This window comes from Clarias gariepinus, chromosome 3 (genome assembly GCF_024256425.1).
Source record: "Clarias gariepinus isolate MV-2021 ecotype Netherlands chromosome 3, CGAR_prim_01v2, whole genome shotgun sequence".
NCBI classification, from domain to species: domain Eukaryota; kingdom Metazoa; phylum Chordata; class Actinopteri; order Siluriformes; family Clariidae; genus Clarias; species Clarias gariepinus.
In genome coordinates this window covers 44102505-44120197 of record NC_071102.1, presented here as the reverse complement: position 1 = coordinate 44120197, position 17693 = coordinate 44102505, and the positions used below count along the sequence as shown (strand labels likewise).

The 17693-nt window shown below is 39.3% G+C and overlaps 1 protein-coding gene across 1 annotated transcript; it reads right to left on the bottom strand.

The window, feature by feature from the left end:
* Positions 1 to 7522: 7522 nt before the first annotated feature.
* Positions 7523 to 17131, bottom strand: si:dkeyp-34c12.1 (uncharacterized protein LOC570187 homolog). The gene is made up of 10 exons (XM_053491962.1): positions 16846 to 17131; positions 14125 to 14230; positions 13745 to 13866; positions 13035 to 13133; positions 12736 to 12932; positions 12453 to 12516; positions 12284 to 12346; positions 10114 to 10212; positions 8229 to 9533; positions 7523 to 8038 (listed from the first exon to the last, which is right to left on the bottom strand). Exons 1-10 carry the CDS (start codon positions 17014 to 17016, stop codon positions 7865 to 7867), a joined length of 2400 nt encoding a protein of 799 aa, XP_053347937.1. The 5' UTR covers positions 17017 to 17131; the 3' UTR covers positions 7523 to 7864.
* Between the last annotated feature and the right edge of the window lie 562 nt (positions 17132 to 17693).

The following is a 17693-nucleotide window of genomic DNA, read 5'->3' as shown; positions in this document are numbered from 1 at the left end:
TTTAGAGTACACAGAACAAAGTGCACACAATTGGGTAGTCATCAAGCTAGTATTATTCATCTACCAAAACACTGGGGGTGATATCATGTGCTTCTCATGCTAACGATGAGCCTAGTACACTGCACTGGATTTATGTAGACCAGACCAAGAAGCAGGTTGGGTCAGAATCCATGGTCATCTATTACACACTATCCTTAGATCACTAAAAGTCAGAATATTTGAGGGCCTGAAAGATGAAGCCTGAAAGTGCCTTTAACCACTGAGCCACAATTGCCCTAGAACTAGGCATTTGTCAAGTTGTTCTGTCCAGCAGACACTTTGGGGACACCAACTAACTAATTAGGTTATTTATTGAAACATAATAAAAAAAAAACAGCTTGATACCAAAAAGAGACAAGTCTGACTATGGCTAAGTGCCTGCTCCATTAAAGGACCAACGTAAAATTTTATAATCGGAAATATCGACGAGAGAGCAGGTTCAGAACGTTTACAAGCTTACAACTTCAGGACATTGAGACTTGCTCTGTCCTTTCCCAGCTGCCACACATGCCATCATACTCAATAATACAGAAAAGTTTCATTTGGGCACCTCCAATATTAGGTAAAACTCTGCTCCCTCACAAACTTATCATCAAAGCTGACCAGGTTTAACAAGTGTAAAGGACTGTACCATGGCTTAAAGGGAAAAAAAATCCTTTAAGATTTTTTTAAGATCTACTCAAGTAGAATGGATGCACTGACCTATTCCCATCAACCGATTCACGCTTCGATATTACCAGTTGTATTTGGCAATATAGAATACCCCTTCTAGGATATATAAGCCATTGCTCTCCTCATCCCCGTGTAGAGGGTATGTGTACTCAGACAGTGTCTAAATGTTTAGTCTTCTATTTTTTTTAATGCTTCTCCACTGACTCAGCGCCAGATTAAATGTTCACTCAACAAAAAACTCTCTCTTTCCAGCAGAACCGTTCAATTCAAGGCATCCTTAGTCCAGAAGTGAGAATAAATGACTTCAGCTGCTTTTTCTAGATTTTCACTAATAATCTCAAAAGTATTTGTAACACAAAAGACTGACAGGTCTTATATATCGAACATGTACAATCTCTACTAATGATCACTTACAGTGAGGTCAATAAGTATTTGATCACCCTGTGATTTTGCAAGTTCTCTCACTTAGAAATCATGGAGGGGTCTACAATTTTCCGCATACAGTAGGTGCATTTTCACTGTGGGAGACAGAATCTAAAAAGAAAAATCAGAAAATCACATTGTATGATTTTTTTAACAATTTATTTGTGAATTACTGTGTCAAATAAGTATTTGATCACTTGAGTAAAAAAAATGTAACATTTGGTACAGAAGCCTTTGTTAACAATTACAGAAGAAATGGTTCCGGTAGTTCATCACCAGGTTTGCACACACTGCAGGAGGGATTTTGGCCCACTCCTCCATACAGATCTTCTCTAGATCAGTCAGGTTTCGGGGCTGTCGCTGAGCAACACAGAGTTTCAGCTCCCTCCAAAGATTTTCTATTGGATTTAGGTGTGGATACCGACTAGGCCACTCCAGAGATACTCCTTGATTTTCCTGGCTGTGTGCTTGGGGCATTGTCATGTTGGAAGACTCAGCCACGACTCATCTTTCATGCTCTGACTGAGGGAAGGAGGTTTTTGCCCAATATGTCACAATACATGGCCCCGTTCATCCTCTCCTTAATACAGTGCAGTCGTCCTGTCCCCTGTGCAGAAAAACACCCCCAGAGCATGATGCTTCCAGCCCCATGCTTCACTGTACTGTAGGTATGATACTCATCATTCTTCTTCCTTCAAACACAGCGAATTGAGTTAAGACCAAAAAGTTCTACTTTAGTCTCATCTGACCACAGGACTTTCTCCCATGGCATTTGGATCATTCAGATGTTCCCTGGCAAACTTTAGACGGGCCTGGACATGGGCTGACTTAAGCAGGGGAACCTTCCATGCGATGCACGATTTTAAACCATGACGTCCTAGTGTATTACTAATACTAGGCCATGCAAATGATGGTCCCAGCTCTCTTTACGGCATTGACCAGCTTCTCCCGTGTAGTTCTGGGCTGATTCTTCACCATTCTTAGCATCATTGATACCCCACGAGGAGAGATCTTCCGTGGGGCCCCAGTCCGAGGGACACTGACAGTCATCATTAGCCTCTTCCATTTTCTGACAATTGCTCCAACAGTTTTTTTTTGTTTGTTTTTTTACCAAGCTGCTTGGCAATTGCCCCGTAGCCCTTTTCCGCTTTGTAAAGGTCTACAATTTTGTCACTTGTGTCTTTTGACAGCTTTTTGGTTTTGCCCATGTTGCTACTTGGACTTTGACTGACTGTGAGGTGCACAGGTGTCATTATGACCTCTAACAACCTCAAACAGGTGCTACTAATTTAGTATCATGAGCAGAGTGTAGCTGGAACATTTAAAGCAAAATAACAGGTCTTTGAGGGTCAGAAATCTGGCTAATAAGCAAGTGATCAAATACTTATTTGTCACAGTAATTCACAAATAAATTGTTTTAAAAAATCATACAATGTGATTTCTGGATTTTTCTTTTTCGATTCTGTCTCTCACAGTGGAAATGCAACTTTGCTGAAAATTGTAGACCCCTTCTAAGTAAGAGAACGTGCAAAATCACAGGGTGATCAAATACGTATTGGCCTCACTGTATGTCTGAGCATAAAGTCTTTAGATATAGTATTCCCCTTTTAATTTTGCAGCCTGATCAGTTTTTGAAGTCTTCATACCAGACAACTAGAGTCTCACAAAATGAATCAGTCAGACTTGTTTAACACATATTCATGGCCACGCGTTGTGTGTTTGGCAAACCTGAGATGGTCTGAAGCAAGCTTAATGTTTCTGTAATTCTGGGATACTTAAGTAGAACACCAAAAAAAAAAAGAGTTTGTGGCATTTCTCATGGCCAAAGCTTTTTCATTTGAATCCATGTGGAACGACGCAGAAGGTTAAGGCGGAGAATCTGGTTTCACATTCTATTCACGCCTCAAGCTGGCTGGGTCTAGACTTGGCACGGACGCCATTACATGTGGCACATTTTGCACATACTGGAGCAGAGCAAATGTTTCTTGTTGGTAATAAACTTTTACTGGGTTTTCCTTGGCTGTGATGGTGACCTATGGTTGTCTCCAAACCATATGGGTAAACATAACTGAAAAGGCGATTCGATGACACAACTGTCTCCATCATCCAGCATCCATATTTTGCTCCATCATCGTTTGAGGATGCTCCCGGATGTGACGCTGACCTCTAGTGGCCTGCACTGAAGAACAGTGGTGTGGAATTTCCTTGATGACTATAAAAACTAATAAAGCATTAAGGAGGTTGGAACCTGATCCAGTAATCATGCTACTGACCCTGAACATTTTTTAAGTATGGGCTGTTCCAAAACCCAGGGTTCAACAGAGTTTAAAGCTCCCGCCCCCAACCAAAACGGCGTGTCTGGAGGGGGAAAAAATGTTCATATCCAAAAATGCTACACAGGTTGAACCAGAATACATGCTCCAGAACCAGAAAAAAACAACGCTGTTCCAAACCAATAGGTTCAGTAGAGAGTTAACGTGACCTTTAAATCACTGCTGATGCCGCATTCATTGAAAAGGAGAGGCGCTGGTTTCCTGAGATCTCTAGGACGGCTGCTGGCTAAGCATACACCACTAATGCTAGAAAAACAGAAGCTAATTCTTACAGCAACACACACTGTTCCCACTGCTGCCCATTTATCATCGTAATAACAGTCTTTCACAAGATATTGTATATCAAGGGATTGGGATGGGAATTGAGCTGATGAATGAGCAGACGCACCAGGCACTTCTGGGACTTTTGAGGTCACTCAGGAGTGGATAGCACACATCGGTTCCACATCAGGATGGAAACTACAGAATGTTCACAATTGCTACAGTTGCTATCATTCCCAGGATCTCTCTTTTTGGCAGTGAATGCTAGACAACCCTTTCCTCGATCGTGGTGTTGACATACCCGATTAAAGATCACTCGTTTGATCTTAAGTATCGTGGAGGTGTAGATCATGTTAGATGTCTCGAAAGAGAACAAAATTAATCTTATTCCTTACAGCTTTGGGGTTTAAAACCTCAATGCAAAAGGCAAAACGTTAATGCGAAGCTTCGCAGCTGCACCCTAAAGGCATAACTTTAACCAAATGATGTAAACGCAAACATTCCAGGATCACAGGGTTCACTTCCATCAAATAAAAAGGCTGACCCTGGGCCTAGTCAGACAACTTTGGGTAGAGGAAAAAGTTTCACCATCTCCAAGATCCACAAACACTTCAACCTTCAAGGCTCGCTCCAGACTTTGTTCCTAAGCTACAAAACGAGCATCACTGAGGTAGTGAACTCATGTCTTTACAATGCCTGTGTCTCTGAAAGCTGGTCTATTGCTTTGGCTACTGAAGTTGTAAGGACATCATGGAAAAGATGCCCCGCTGGAGACCTTCTATAAAAGTGCCAGGAAACGCTTCATCCATTTGTTTATATAGGGATAAACATAAATGATGCTCATCATTACAATAATTATGTAATAGAGCTGCAGGATGGATTCTTTTTACAGAAATTAGAAAAAAAAAATTACCAAGATTACTATAAAATGAGTAATACACCCATCAACCAACCTGTAGTTGATTTTATTCCTAAATTACAGGAGAGGAATTTCTGTATCTTGTCATTAGAACACGTAAATGTCAATTCCTCTAAAATTTTTCTTGGACAAAACTGGAAGGCTTTTTCAGTCCTGTATCCTGGTTACGTCCGACAAACTGTTAAAAAACACAGGGAAGCAGGAATGCTTTAACCATGAGCTGATCTGATCAGCAAATTATTTCGCACTTCCAACACAAGGCATCGAGTTCCTTCTCGGTGCAGCACCCAAAAAGCTATGGAATTTGTACACTCTCCTTTGATGTCGTTTCTTTTTCCAGTAATGAAATCTGTCTGGTCACCAGATGTGCAAAACAAAAAAAAAAAAAAAATGGGGGTGGGGGAGAGGAATCACAGGGTCATCAGAACTATATCAGAGATCTGTCTTTTAAATGAGATGTTTGGCAGGTGAAGACGTCTTTCTCTTGTGTGTATATGAGTAGGTGGGGGGGGGGGGCGTTGTGGATCAGTTCGTCGTGAAGGATGAGCTACAGTAGATGCCAATCACCAGGATTCATGGTGCTGTCCTGTTGGTGTTTGTCTACCTGTTGATCCAGGCTGGATTTCTATAGTCTAACAACTCCAGAGTCTTGACGACTGGGTACATAGCTAATCAGCACTACTGGCGACCAGAAGCAAAAAAATAATAATCAGGCACCGACAAGAAAAATTATTAAAAATCAAAATACATTATGACTGAAGTATTAAGACAACACGTCATGTATTATAGTTCTCCCCTGTGATATTTCTCAGCAATCTATCTGAAAAGTTGTCCTAATTAACTAGTTAGAATAGCTAGTAAAAGCTGGCTATGTGACAGTGGTACTCAGCTTCTTGAGTCATGGCGTTGGTCATCTCCAGACCTCAACCCAAAAGAAAACTGTTGGACAATGCTGAGGAAGGCAGGAGCTTTTAAAAAACCATCTTCTGTATATGATTCTCAGGAAGCGTTCAAGCAGACATGGACTGATCCCAGTGGAGTACTGCAGACATCTTTTTGACTCTACACCCCGCCGGAGCCAGCAGGTTTAGAAGAATGAACGACTTCATACTAAATACTGATAGGTGCAAAGCAATTTCACTGCAGAAAATAAGAACCTTTGATTATAGTTATCTTGATCGACATTATTAGAATAAAATTTGAGAATGTCATTAAAACACTGAATTTCACTTTTATCTCAATACTTTTGCCCACCACTGTGAATATATACTGTGCTATATAACTAAAACAGAGTGTTAAAAGTATTTATACAGTTCAGCAGTAAACAGTGAAACATCCAAAGGAAAAAGCACACACATTTCCCTTTTCTACTTAAAGCTGCAGGAATTCCTTACAGATAAAATGCATCAATCAGCAACCAAGGAGAAAATATAGCATATAAACAGAACATTATGACCACCCACCTAACATATAGAAAAGAGTCAAAACACTCAGCGCATCACTGTTTTGGTGGTAAAAGTGGAAACCTACTCAATATTAGACGGGTGGTCATAATGTTATGGATGATTAATGTATGTACAGTATGTATGTATTTATCTTTCATGTCAGCCCGTTCCTTTCAGCATAGAAAAAAAAAACAGACAGCATTTATAATTAGTAATGCTAAAACAAATTTTAGAATTTATCATTTTAAATATATAAGAAATTATATATATATTCCCCATTTTTAATAAATTAAGATGTACATTTGATAATATGTATATATACCTAAATTTCTATGAAAGCGTCCATAGTACTTCAGCTTTTTTGGAGGAGAGGCTGTAATTTAATAATATAAATCCCAAGCTCGATCCCACCTTATTTATTTTACATCAGTGTTAGTTCAATGTGATCTACTTTTCAAAATATTTAACAAAATTATAATAATTCTATCCCTGTAACACCAATATAAAAATGTAAAAAGGTTCAGGAATCATGTACTATATATAAAACAAAAACAATCTAAGTTTTTAGATGTTTACAGAGGAATGTGATAACTCGAAGGTTAAAACCGTGCTCAATTTTACAAAGGATTGAGTAACTGGACAATTATTTTAATTAATAATTAATGGTTAATAAAAACAGTCTTTAATGTGATGCAAATCATAAGCTCCAGTTTGGAATTTTCCGCATCGCGTTGAGGACACACTTGTACGTGTATTTGCTGTGGCCTGCAAGCGATTCCGTCTCATCAGCAAGTCATTACGGACACGATGTGCTGGAACATGTCCTGATATTCGAGAGGAAACGCTTTAGACGTGCATAAACACAGAATATTAAATCAAACTTGCTAAACTTTCACACTTAAAAACGCACATGCGGTAGCTTCGGATACCACCGTGTCAGAAGCATGGAGTCTGGAAAACATTACAACGGAGACAATTTGAGTTGAAGTTTAAGAAGCATTTTGAAAGCATTAGCCATTTCAACACCGATCTTTCTCTGTCCAACAGAAATGTTGACACAAGCTGGTTCCACCCATCTAATAAAATCACACAGGATTTGATTATAGCGTGAACGCTCTGATCTCTCTGAGTCTGGCGTGTTCTGTCGGTTTTTACCGCGCCGTGTAGTCTTGCTGTGCGTGTTTAGGAAATGTAGTGCGATGGGACGTTTGGCTAAAAGGCAAACAGAAACATGTACAAGCACGAACATGATGGACCAGGTGGAAATAAATAAAAAAACTGACATTTTTATGTTTTTTTTTTTCTTATTACAACAGCATGAACATGTATATGATACAAAATTAGTCAAACATTAACATACATTAATTAACTAACACAACTTCCTACAATTTGGTCCTGCATTATAGTCTTAGGACAAAATACAGCAGGATGGATACAGTGGATACAAAACTTGCACCATATAATAAACATGCACACACAAAAATAAGGAAACAAATTTTTTTTATATATTTTAATGTGATTTTATTTTTGCACGAGTAAAACCCAACATGTCCACTAGAGTGCGGTAAGCGAACATGTTGTGGTGAAAATCATAACAGTCCAGTGTTTTCCCCCCTGCCTAAAAAGAGCAACGTCTCAGGCTCTTACACTCTTTCTTAATGTAAAAAAAAATAATAATAATTCATGCAAGATATTTAAAATGTGTTTTAATAAGCATTAGAAACCAAACAAATTAAGCCATCTAAAAGTTGATGTCTTCGTACCTTGGACAATCACCTTCGCCTTGAGCGGGTTGTTTTCTCGGGTGTCATCTTATTCTGACTCGGATTCTTAGCGGCGGTCCTTTTCGAGCGCCGCACTGTTTCATGATCACTTTCTAATAGAGGTTTGGGGGGTTCCACAGCTTTTTGGGCTTTTCCCAGCTCCTCTGCTGCATTTGAGGAATCCTGAGAAAGTCAAATCAGAATGGTCAACTTGTCATTATAATAAACCTAATGATTTACATGAAACATGCATGATGTAATAGCAAACAGCTGACCCTAAAACTTGTCTTATCAGATCTACAGTAAAGAAGAAGAAATCATTTACAAAAAAAAAAAAAAAAAAAAAGAAGTGTAAAAGCAACTTTTTCTCTACCTTATCTTCACTAGGGCTCTTCTCCGCTTTCTGCTTGGTCACTTTTTCTTTCGGGGCCCTTCTCCTAGAAACTGTCCCTTTCGAGATTGTTCCTCCCTCAGGCATTTCTTTTAGAGCTTTTCCTTTTAAAGCTGTTTTCTTCGTTGAAGTTGCCAACTCATCCCTGTCCTTTAGGTCCATCTTTTCTAAAGTGGTGTCCTCCGAGTCTGTCGTCTTCTTAACCTTGTTTTCTACTGCCGTCTTCTTTTTAGATGCCCCTTTCAGGCCTTCCTTTAAAACAGTCTCCTTCGGGGAACTCTCATCTTCAGTCAGTTCCTGCACAGCCATCTCCTTCTGGTCCTTCTTTGATGCCCTTTTTTTTGAGGTCAACTCACTAGTTTTCTTTGAAGCTCTTGTCCTTGTGGCCTTTGGCTTAGATGCAATTGGTTTTGGCAGCCTTTGGGGGTTTGTTAAGGACTCCTCTGGGTCAATTTCATCAGTTTTCTTTGAAGTCATTACCTTTTGGGATTGTACCTTTGGAGCCATCTCCTCCACGACATCCTCATTCAGTGTCCTTACTTGTGGGGTGGTCTTCTCCTCAGCAGTATTTTTTGAAATAACCTTTTTTGGGGCCTTTACTTTTCGGGTCGTCTTTCCTTTCTCATCATCTTCAATTTGAGTAGTTTTCTCCTGACTGATCGCTCTCAGAGCTGTCTTCCTCAAGATCTTCTCCTTCAAGGCAGTGGTTGGAGGGTTAATAGTTCGGGATCCCTTGCGGCCTTTTTCTAGCACCTTTGGTGACAGTTCCTCTGGAGCCATCAGCTTTGGCGACGTCTCTTCTGGGCCCGTCTCCTCCTTATAGATCTTTGAAGTTGTCTTTTTGGCAGCTTTGCTCTTTGGGGCCGTCTTACCTTTTTTAGCCACTTCCCCCTCGGCTGTCTCCACTGGGGCCACTTCATTACTGGTTGAATCTTTCAGAGTTGCCTTCTTTTGGGATTTATTTCTCAGAACCGTAGTTCTGGATCCTTTCTCAAGCACTTCAGCCACGTTTGAGAACTTTACCTTTTGGGGCAACTTGGCTGGGGTCTTTACTCGTGAGGGTGTCTCGTTTGGGGGCATTTTATCTAAGGACATTTCCTTCTTGGTGGTCTTCTTTAAAGTCTGATTTTTGGGGGCTTTTTTCTTACCATCCTCAGCTATGTCTTTGCTAACCTTCTCCTTTACAGCTTTCCCCTTTAAGGCTTTCTCTTTCAGTGCCTCGTTTGAGGATTTAGCCCTTCTGGATCCCTTGTGGCCTTTCCCTGGGACTTGGGACACCCCAGAGTCCTAGTAGAGTAAAAGTTAGAGTAAAATGTTTAGGCACTGTTCTGGATATTTCTAAACACCAAGCTACAACCAACCAATCTCATAACACACTATGTTACGCATCTCACAGTTAAGTTTCTCCTAAAAGCTGCTAGATTATTGTAAAAAAAAAAAACGGGTCTGAAAGGGGCGGGTGCTTTATTAATTTTCATTTGTGACATAAAAAGATGCGCCACAACTTCTCCGATATCAGCCACACACCCCTCAAAACACAGAACAGGGACTTTCACCTTCCTTTTTTTTTTTTTTTTTTTTTGGACAAGCAATCCCCTCCAAACTTTTTTCCTAATCAAGGTTGTGCTTTTCAGTTGCTTTTCATTGTTCTCATGTTCACTTAATTCTAGGACTAACCTACTGTATATAATATTTGTGTTTGTGTGTTTCTCAGTGCATGCACACCAGACAATACTATTCTGTAGAATAAACAAGAAAAGCATGCAACTGATGAATCAGACATGAATTTTTTTACATTAAAGTAAAATAAACAGGAAGTGGTAAATACATCAGCAGCAAAGAAAGCAGTGAACTGTGTCTGACTCGCCTTCTTCTTCTCTGCATCTTTTTCTTCTGTGTCGGAAATTGCTTGGGCTTCAGCAGCCTTAAAGACTTTCCTCTGCGCTCGAGACACCTTTGATGCCTCCTAAGAAAAGAAAGTCTTTATTTCCAGCTCAATGAATATGATAACCTTTGAAAAGCAATAGATAATTTCATAATGGAAAAAAAATACTGTAACTTTAATTCCTAACTAGACTTTTCCAGGTGCCTTAAAAAGGATATTTTATGAGGCGCCATATAGGGCTTAAATCAAACTTCACTTACTGTATGCACACACATATGAAACACTTGCATACACGTATATGAAACACTCACACATACATATATACTACTAACTGCTTAAACAACTACATATGAAATGCGCGTACACACACAAACTCTCCATGCACACACACCTATGAGATGCACGCACACACACACACACACACACAAACTCTTCGTGCACATAAACCTATGAGATTCTCAGTGTAAACGGAAGTCATTTCAGTGTAAACGGAAGTCATTTCAGTGTTGACGGAAGTCATTTCAGTGTTGACGGAAGTCATTTCAGTGTTGACGGAAGTCATTTCAGTGTTGACGGAAGTCATTTCAGTGTTGACGGACTTTTCGCTTCATTCTCACTGAATGGTAGTACTGGTTTGTAAACAGCCTGCTGTTGGACAGTTTAGAAGACGGAGTAGGACAGTTTAATGATCATCACTGCTCAATCACATGGCGTATTCACAACTGTCCACATAAAGTCTGAATATTGCAGCAGCAGAAAACGCAGGTGATTATGTGCAAAAAGAAAATTGAAGCAGGGAACCTGTGGCTAATATGTCGGATCCTACAACAGAAGCAATTACTGTTTTGTGAAATGTGTTTCCTCGCCTTCGCTTATATGAACAATAACTAACTCATTAGAATCCCACGGGACAAACATTGTTTTAACCCTCCATATCACCCACTTTTGTGGTGATAAATAAATCACTTCTTCTAAACTGTCCATTAACGATCTATTTAAGAAACGCTACTAATCAGGGAGAATGAAGTTCCTACTACTCCCTACACTCTACTCCCTACACCCTACTCCCTACTCCCTGCGCAGGAAATGTCTGATAAAGGAATTTCACTCTACAAAATTCCACCATTCAGAACATCATGCAACCTCACTTCCTCCTTGCGTTACCATGGTAACACAACCACCCCGGATACCTGTCGCTGCTGCTGTGGAAATTTCACGCTACGGACATTAAATATAGAATATTTATTGAAATAAAAACTGATACCATAAAAAAATATGTTTTACGTATTGAAACGTTTATAACTTACGAATAAATTATTCGATTAAGTTACATGATGTACGGAGATGTTTTTATTTTTATTTTATTATTTTTTTTACAGATTACTAGCCTATATAATACGAATGGTTTCTTAATTAAATTAAAATGTAAATTATTGTGTCCTATTTATATGATGTCGTCCTTGATAATAATTATAATAAATATATAAATTATTTTCGAGTAAAATTTTTTCACACTCCAGCGATATGTAATGACAGTAACTTATCCATTCCCTCTTCCGCTAAACTGGGGATCCGTTGTTCACTCGTTCCCTACACCGATACAGTTCACTTTGTGCGCGTCTCCTAGGTGTCTCTTTGTGTGCGTGCGTCTTATAGGTGTGTGTGCACGGAGAGTTTGTGTGTGTGTATGTGCGCGCATCTCATATGTAGTTGTTTGAGCAGTTAGTAGTATATATGTATGTGTGACTATTTCATATATGTGTATGGAAGTGTTTCATATGTGTGTGCATGAGTGAAGTTTGATTTAAGCCCTATACGGCTCCTCATAATATTTAAATATAATCGCTAAATATCACACATAAAAACTTGGAAAATGCTGTTGGGTTTGACTAAATGACTCTTCCTGCACAATTAAATTTTTTTTATTTAAAATATGATAAATATACATTATTTAAAAATATACTTTTACAGGTTACAATTTTCAGACACTTGAAAATGGGCTCATCTAAGAAAAATCCTATTTTAAGATACTGGTATCAAGTTTTAATAATTTTTTAACATCAACATGTTAACGAATCTTTTTAATGATGATTAAAATTCACTTAATTTATTTTTCCCAGCTAAATGATCCTGCTTTTACACACTCACACACCTCCTTTTCGGACAGATGAGTCTTCAGCTTTGCAAGTTCCACCTTCAGAGCTTCTACGTTTCCCTGACAAAACCAATACGAATTAATAATTTTTTTTTTTTTTAAACTTGATCCTGAACAAATTAAATCGCAGTCGTTGTTTCTAGCACCGCTCAGTCCCAAGTGTTACCTGAAGTGTGCTAATTTTCTTTTGACAGTTGTCCATCTCCTTCATGGCTTTCTCCTCCTTTTCTCTAGAATGAATTAATTAAATAAACATAATTTATAAAATCATGGTGGAATAAAAGCATTTTTTATTTTCTCTTCTTTTTTAAAAATATGTAAAAAAACAAAAACAAACACCTGTATTGAAAATACGAAGTGATTAGACATTTAAATGTTTTTATAAACAATTTTTTTAATTAGCATTTCATAATTTATCTATATGATATGTCAATCACATCCCTTGCTACCTGAGCTCCCGAGCTTTATCCGCTTCTCTCTCGAGACGGCTGATCTCTGCGTTTTTCTCTCGCACGGCTCGTTGAACTTCATGAAGGCTCAGCAGTGAGAGCAGAGCTTTGTCTCCCAAACCGTCCAGCTGTTCAGCAGTTCGAGAATGAGACAGGATGCTTTTACACAGCTGCAGCAGCAAGTCGCAGGATGGAGTCTGCAGCACATGGTTCAAGGTGACAATCACAGTGTTGTTGAATAACACTGAAACGCACAACGGCGTGAGTATGGAAGCTTGGTTCTTACTGAGACGCATCACCTTGGACAGTTCAGACTGGAGTTGGTCTCGAGACGCGACAGCCAGCTCCAACCTCTGAGTCTCGGCCTGCAGAGTTTTCTCAACCTCACTCAATTCTTGCTGTGAAGAGAGTCATGTCCATATTTTGCCACAACTACCTTGCAGAATGTTAAAAAAAAGTTAAGAAAAAACATCTGGACATTTGTGAAGGTAAGGGGTAAGGGTTCTGTTTGACAAATACTCCTGAACCCTAGACAGATATCCAAGGTTTCTGTTGCAGTTTCTCACAGGGGTTGTGGTGTTGGCTAGTATTTGAACAGTTAAGGGTGAAGAACCTTGCTCAATGTCCCAACAGTGGCAGTTCAGCAGCACTGGGGCTCAAACCATGGACATTCTGATCAGCTGTCCAGCAACTTAATCCACAAGCTACGCCCTCCCCAGAAATTTAGGGGTAAAAATTAAAAAAAATGAAACATGTAGGGAAATTTTTTTACTCAGACAACCCAAATGTTAGAAACAATTCCTGACTAGCGAGTTGCCTAGATTTTTGAAAAGCTTAATCAAAGCATGTATACCGTCATGAGATAACTCTATTCATTTCCGGGAAAAATTGCCATCACAAGACGTCACTTTAGACACAATTCCCCAGTAAATGGCTAATCAGTTATTTTTACAAAGAAAAAAAAAAGATAGAGAAGCTAAGGACAGATTGTTGTGTCCTACTTGTTTACCTGTAGCTGTTGGGCTCGTTTCTGCTGCTTGGCTTGGTAGACGAACTCCAGGTCTGCATCAGTCCACCGGTAGCCCTGCATGCCCTGGATGAAAACCTCAGGGTCTGCGTTTCCCATTTTCGCTAACCATGATTTTTTTTTTTTTTTATCATAGATATTAATCGGACAAAATATTTAAGACAAAAGAAAACACAGTATTTCTCTTATACTTAAATTGACCTGCATGACCAAATACACTGTAGCTAAAGGGTAAAACAGGTACATTCTAGTGTTTGGGTTTAGTGTTTAGTGTTTCTTTAGTGCAAGAGTATTGCGCAGCTTATACTCAAAAACCTTAAACAGGAAAATCTTTGGAGACGCAGGTTATAGAGGGAACCCACCGGATGCTGAGGTGATGCTGGACCTGCGATACGACATCCTCTCCTCCTTCACAGGCGGGCATGTGTTGTCTTCCTGTCCACAGGGGGCGCCATCTTGCTGTACCGTCTTACAACAAAAGAGGAGCGGAAATGTTTTACCATCTTTAACAAAAACTTCAATTAAAACAATTACACTAATCGTCACAAACTAACATTATAATATGTTTATCCTCATCATTTCACCGCAGTGCTGTTAAATTCTAATTGGTCAAAAGTGTTGTAGTGCTGTTGATTCATTTTCTATTACATTTGATTTCAATGACGTCACACACTCCCAGAAACTTCCTTTCCTGATCTTGACTTCACCTCTTCGGTGTCTCAAACTCTTCGTCTGCTTTATCCGGCACTTTCACACACCCTTTCATCCGACACGTCTCTCTTTTGTCTTTAGTTGGAGTTCTGCAATTTGCATAAACACCACCTGTAGATCTCTCTCTCCTCAGCTTTCCAATGCAGTCTTCCTCAAAAACAACATTAAATGCTTCTCTCCCTGATCAGTGACATTTTTTTTATTTATTTTAAACGATTCTTAACATTGCCTTCTACTCTTCCTAGTTCTTGGAGATGTGCCACCATATCTAACCTCTCCTGTATACATTTCCCGCACGAGATCAGTACACACTCACTTTCATGGCGATCCTTAATGAGTCCCATTGGTTGTTTACCCCCTATAAATATTGTGAGTGTTATTAAGGTTGCGGTGTCCAATTCCTAGTCTGATAATAAATACTTCCTCTTTCTGATCTTTCTTTCCCTTTTACCTTGTCCTGTATTAAGTGCAAATGTCTCAATTTTGGTTCATTATCCCACTCATTGATTCAACTTAATAGATAATTTAATAGTGACCTCAGTATTAATATAAGTGTATAAGTGTTTTGTCTGTACATTGGTCAGAACTCGCTCTTTCAATTATATATTTATGTTTTATACACTGGAGGACCAGAAATCAGTAGTAGAAATAATTATCTGTATGTCTGTCCAGCCGGATTTTGTCACAGCATCACACAAAACTGTCTGGACAGAATTTATTAAAACTTTGCCAGGCCATTGGTATTCGTCTGAAGTTAAACGTGCACCATGAATGAAATTAAATGTTAAGTAGAAGTTAAGTAGTTATGAGCTGTTTTGGCCAGATGTCATCACAGCATCTAACGCTTTTTGGACAAATATAGCGCATTTTTGCCTCAAGGTGGCAATATACGCGTAGCTACTGTATACGCATCACCTACATCAATCACCTACAAGGCGCTCAAATCCTCACCAAACACAACGCAGCATGGATTACTCCAAAACAAAAGGAAAGTACACCAAGAAAACCAGTTTATAATAAGTTTGTCTCATATGATCTGAAACCGCAGAGGCAATAAAAAGCAGTAACATGAAGCACCATTACGAGATAAAACATGGGTTGTTAATTGTGTAGAATACAAGAGCAGAGAGCTCAGTGTTATGCATTAAAATCAAAATGGTAAGTAAAAGCTATGAACAGTCATGCGCCAGAAGGAATAATCTACTTTAAAATCTATCCATCTAGAAACCTCTGAAGTCCAATTAGAGATAGTGGAGGCCAATGGCGACGACTGTATACAGTCACACACTCATTCCTCTGGTCAACATTCACACACTTATTTACACACAGTATGCGCAATTTGGGAATGCCAATTAGCCTAATCTGCATGCCTGTTGGACTGTGGGAAGAAACCAGAGTACACGGAGGAAACCCGCCAAGCACAGAGAAAACATGCAAACTCCATGTACACAGGCTCCAAGGAGGGAATTGAACACAGATCCTGGAGGTGCGAGGTAAAACTCTAAAATAAAAAAAACTTTAAAATAATCTACTAATGCGCTACTGTCTCAATGTAAACAAACACCTGCACCAATAGATATTAATTAGAAAATATAAAGTGAATATTTTGACTGGGATTAGTTCATATTTTCACTTTGGCTGAAATAACAGCGCTGAAGTGGTATAAGTGAATTTTAACACAATGGAGTGGTTTTAAGACAAAACTTCATCTTTACCCTTTTATCTACTTTTTCCATTTCTCATCTGTGATTCACTCTCCGATTACCGAACAGGGAGTGTATTTGTCCGAGCACCAAAGAAGGACAACTTAGTGTAAACAAGGCGTAAGATACTCAACCTTACAGAATGGGATTTCTTTGTATTAATGAGTTAGACAGACAGAGGGACAGACAGACATGTATGCGGGCTTCAACCTCATATAATAATAATAATAATAATAATAATAATAATAATTTTTTTTGGCTTTAACTCTTTTTACAAGCTCTTTTCCTGTCAAGAATGAGCAGCTCATCTCTCGTATCTTCCAGTCGGAGTCGTTCGCACTGCATAGCGTCTATGGGAGTCACGTGACAAAAGAACGTAACGACTCACTTCTGTTTCCTGTATGTAACGTACGGAGGTTTCGCGATGCTTTGCGCATGCGCGCCCAGTAGAGAACGAACGAATCATTCTCCTAAACGACTCGTTCAAAAAGAAATGATTTCTCTCATAAGAGGTTCAATGATAGACTTTCCCGAGAGGCCACGCCCCTTCCGGTAACACATCCGGGTACTCTTTAATCCCGACCTTACCTGATGAAGCTCCAGACAGACTTTAGAGAAACTGTTGGACTGGATTCAGATGAGGATCGTCTGATATCAGTAAAAACCAACCTGAGACGTTTCTTCATCTCTGATCGCTGGCTCTTCTGGCGCATGCGCGGTGTGTGTGCTGAGGCTTTTAGTCGGAGGAGTTCTCTGAAGCTGTCGCCCGATGGGGATGAGATTTAAGCGTTTGTTCTCTAAAGGTGACTGACACTGAACCTGATCCCCGTGTGAACTCATCGCGCGTTAAGAGAGAAGTTTTTTTTTCAATTATCGGGTTTAAACGACGCGCATGCGCACTGCGGTATTTCTCCTACGCCACTAATTTGACGCGGAATATTAAACCAGCTCACGTATTAACACAAACACACTCCTAATTCGTGACGTGATGTCCAAAACTCATTAGTGATGAGTAGATAATTAAACCGAATAAAATCCGCTTCGCTAGTGTTGTTTGTGGCTAATTGGTGTTACGGGTGAACCTTAACTAACACTTAGATTTATAATAACTACTAATAATGTTTAGTAAAGGAAAGAAAACATTGACACCCTGACAATAAACAGTACTACTATGCTAAAACTAAAGCACATAAACCAGGTACATTTAACGTTACTCCAATTAAACGCTGCAAGTTGTTCCTTAACACTCCTGCCCAAATGCCTCACTCCCCCCTACACACGTGCACTACCTAGCGCTTATCATCATAACTCCTTTTGTAGTGCACTAGGCGTCCAGTAGGGGGAGCGATTTGAGACGCAGTAAGATAAATCACAGGGTTTTGATTGATGATTTATTTTGCTTATAAAAATATAAAATGTATATTCATATTAATAAAAACTAAAAAGTTAATGAGAAAATGAGAAAAAACAGCTTACTAAAATTGAGCAATGTGTGCAGGACATAAGAAATTGGATGC

Bases quoted from the DNA above. Each gene is read 5' to 3' on its own strand.
- si:dkeyp-34c12.1 (XM_053491962.1), bottom strand. From the start codon at position 17,016: ATGAGTTCACACGGGGATCAGGTTCAGTGTCAGTCACCTTTAGAGAAC. The intron at 13,867-14,124 runs GTGGGTTCCCTC...AATCATGGTTAG, and splicing joins CAGCATCACCTCAGCATCCG to CGAAAATGGGAAACGCAGAC. The intron at 12,347-12,452 runs GTAACACTTGGG...TGGTTTTGTCAG, and splicing joins AGAAAATTAGCACACTTCAG to GGAAACGTAGAAGCTCTGAA.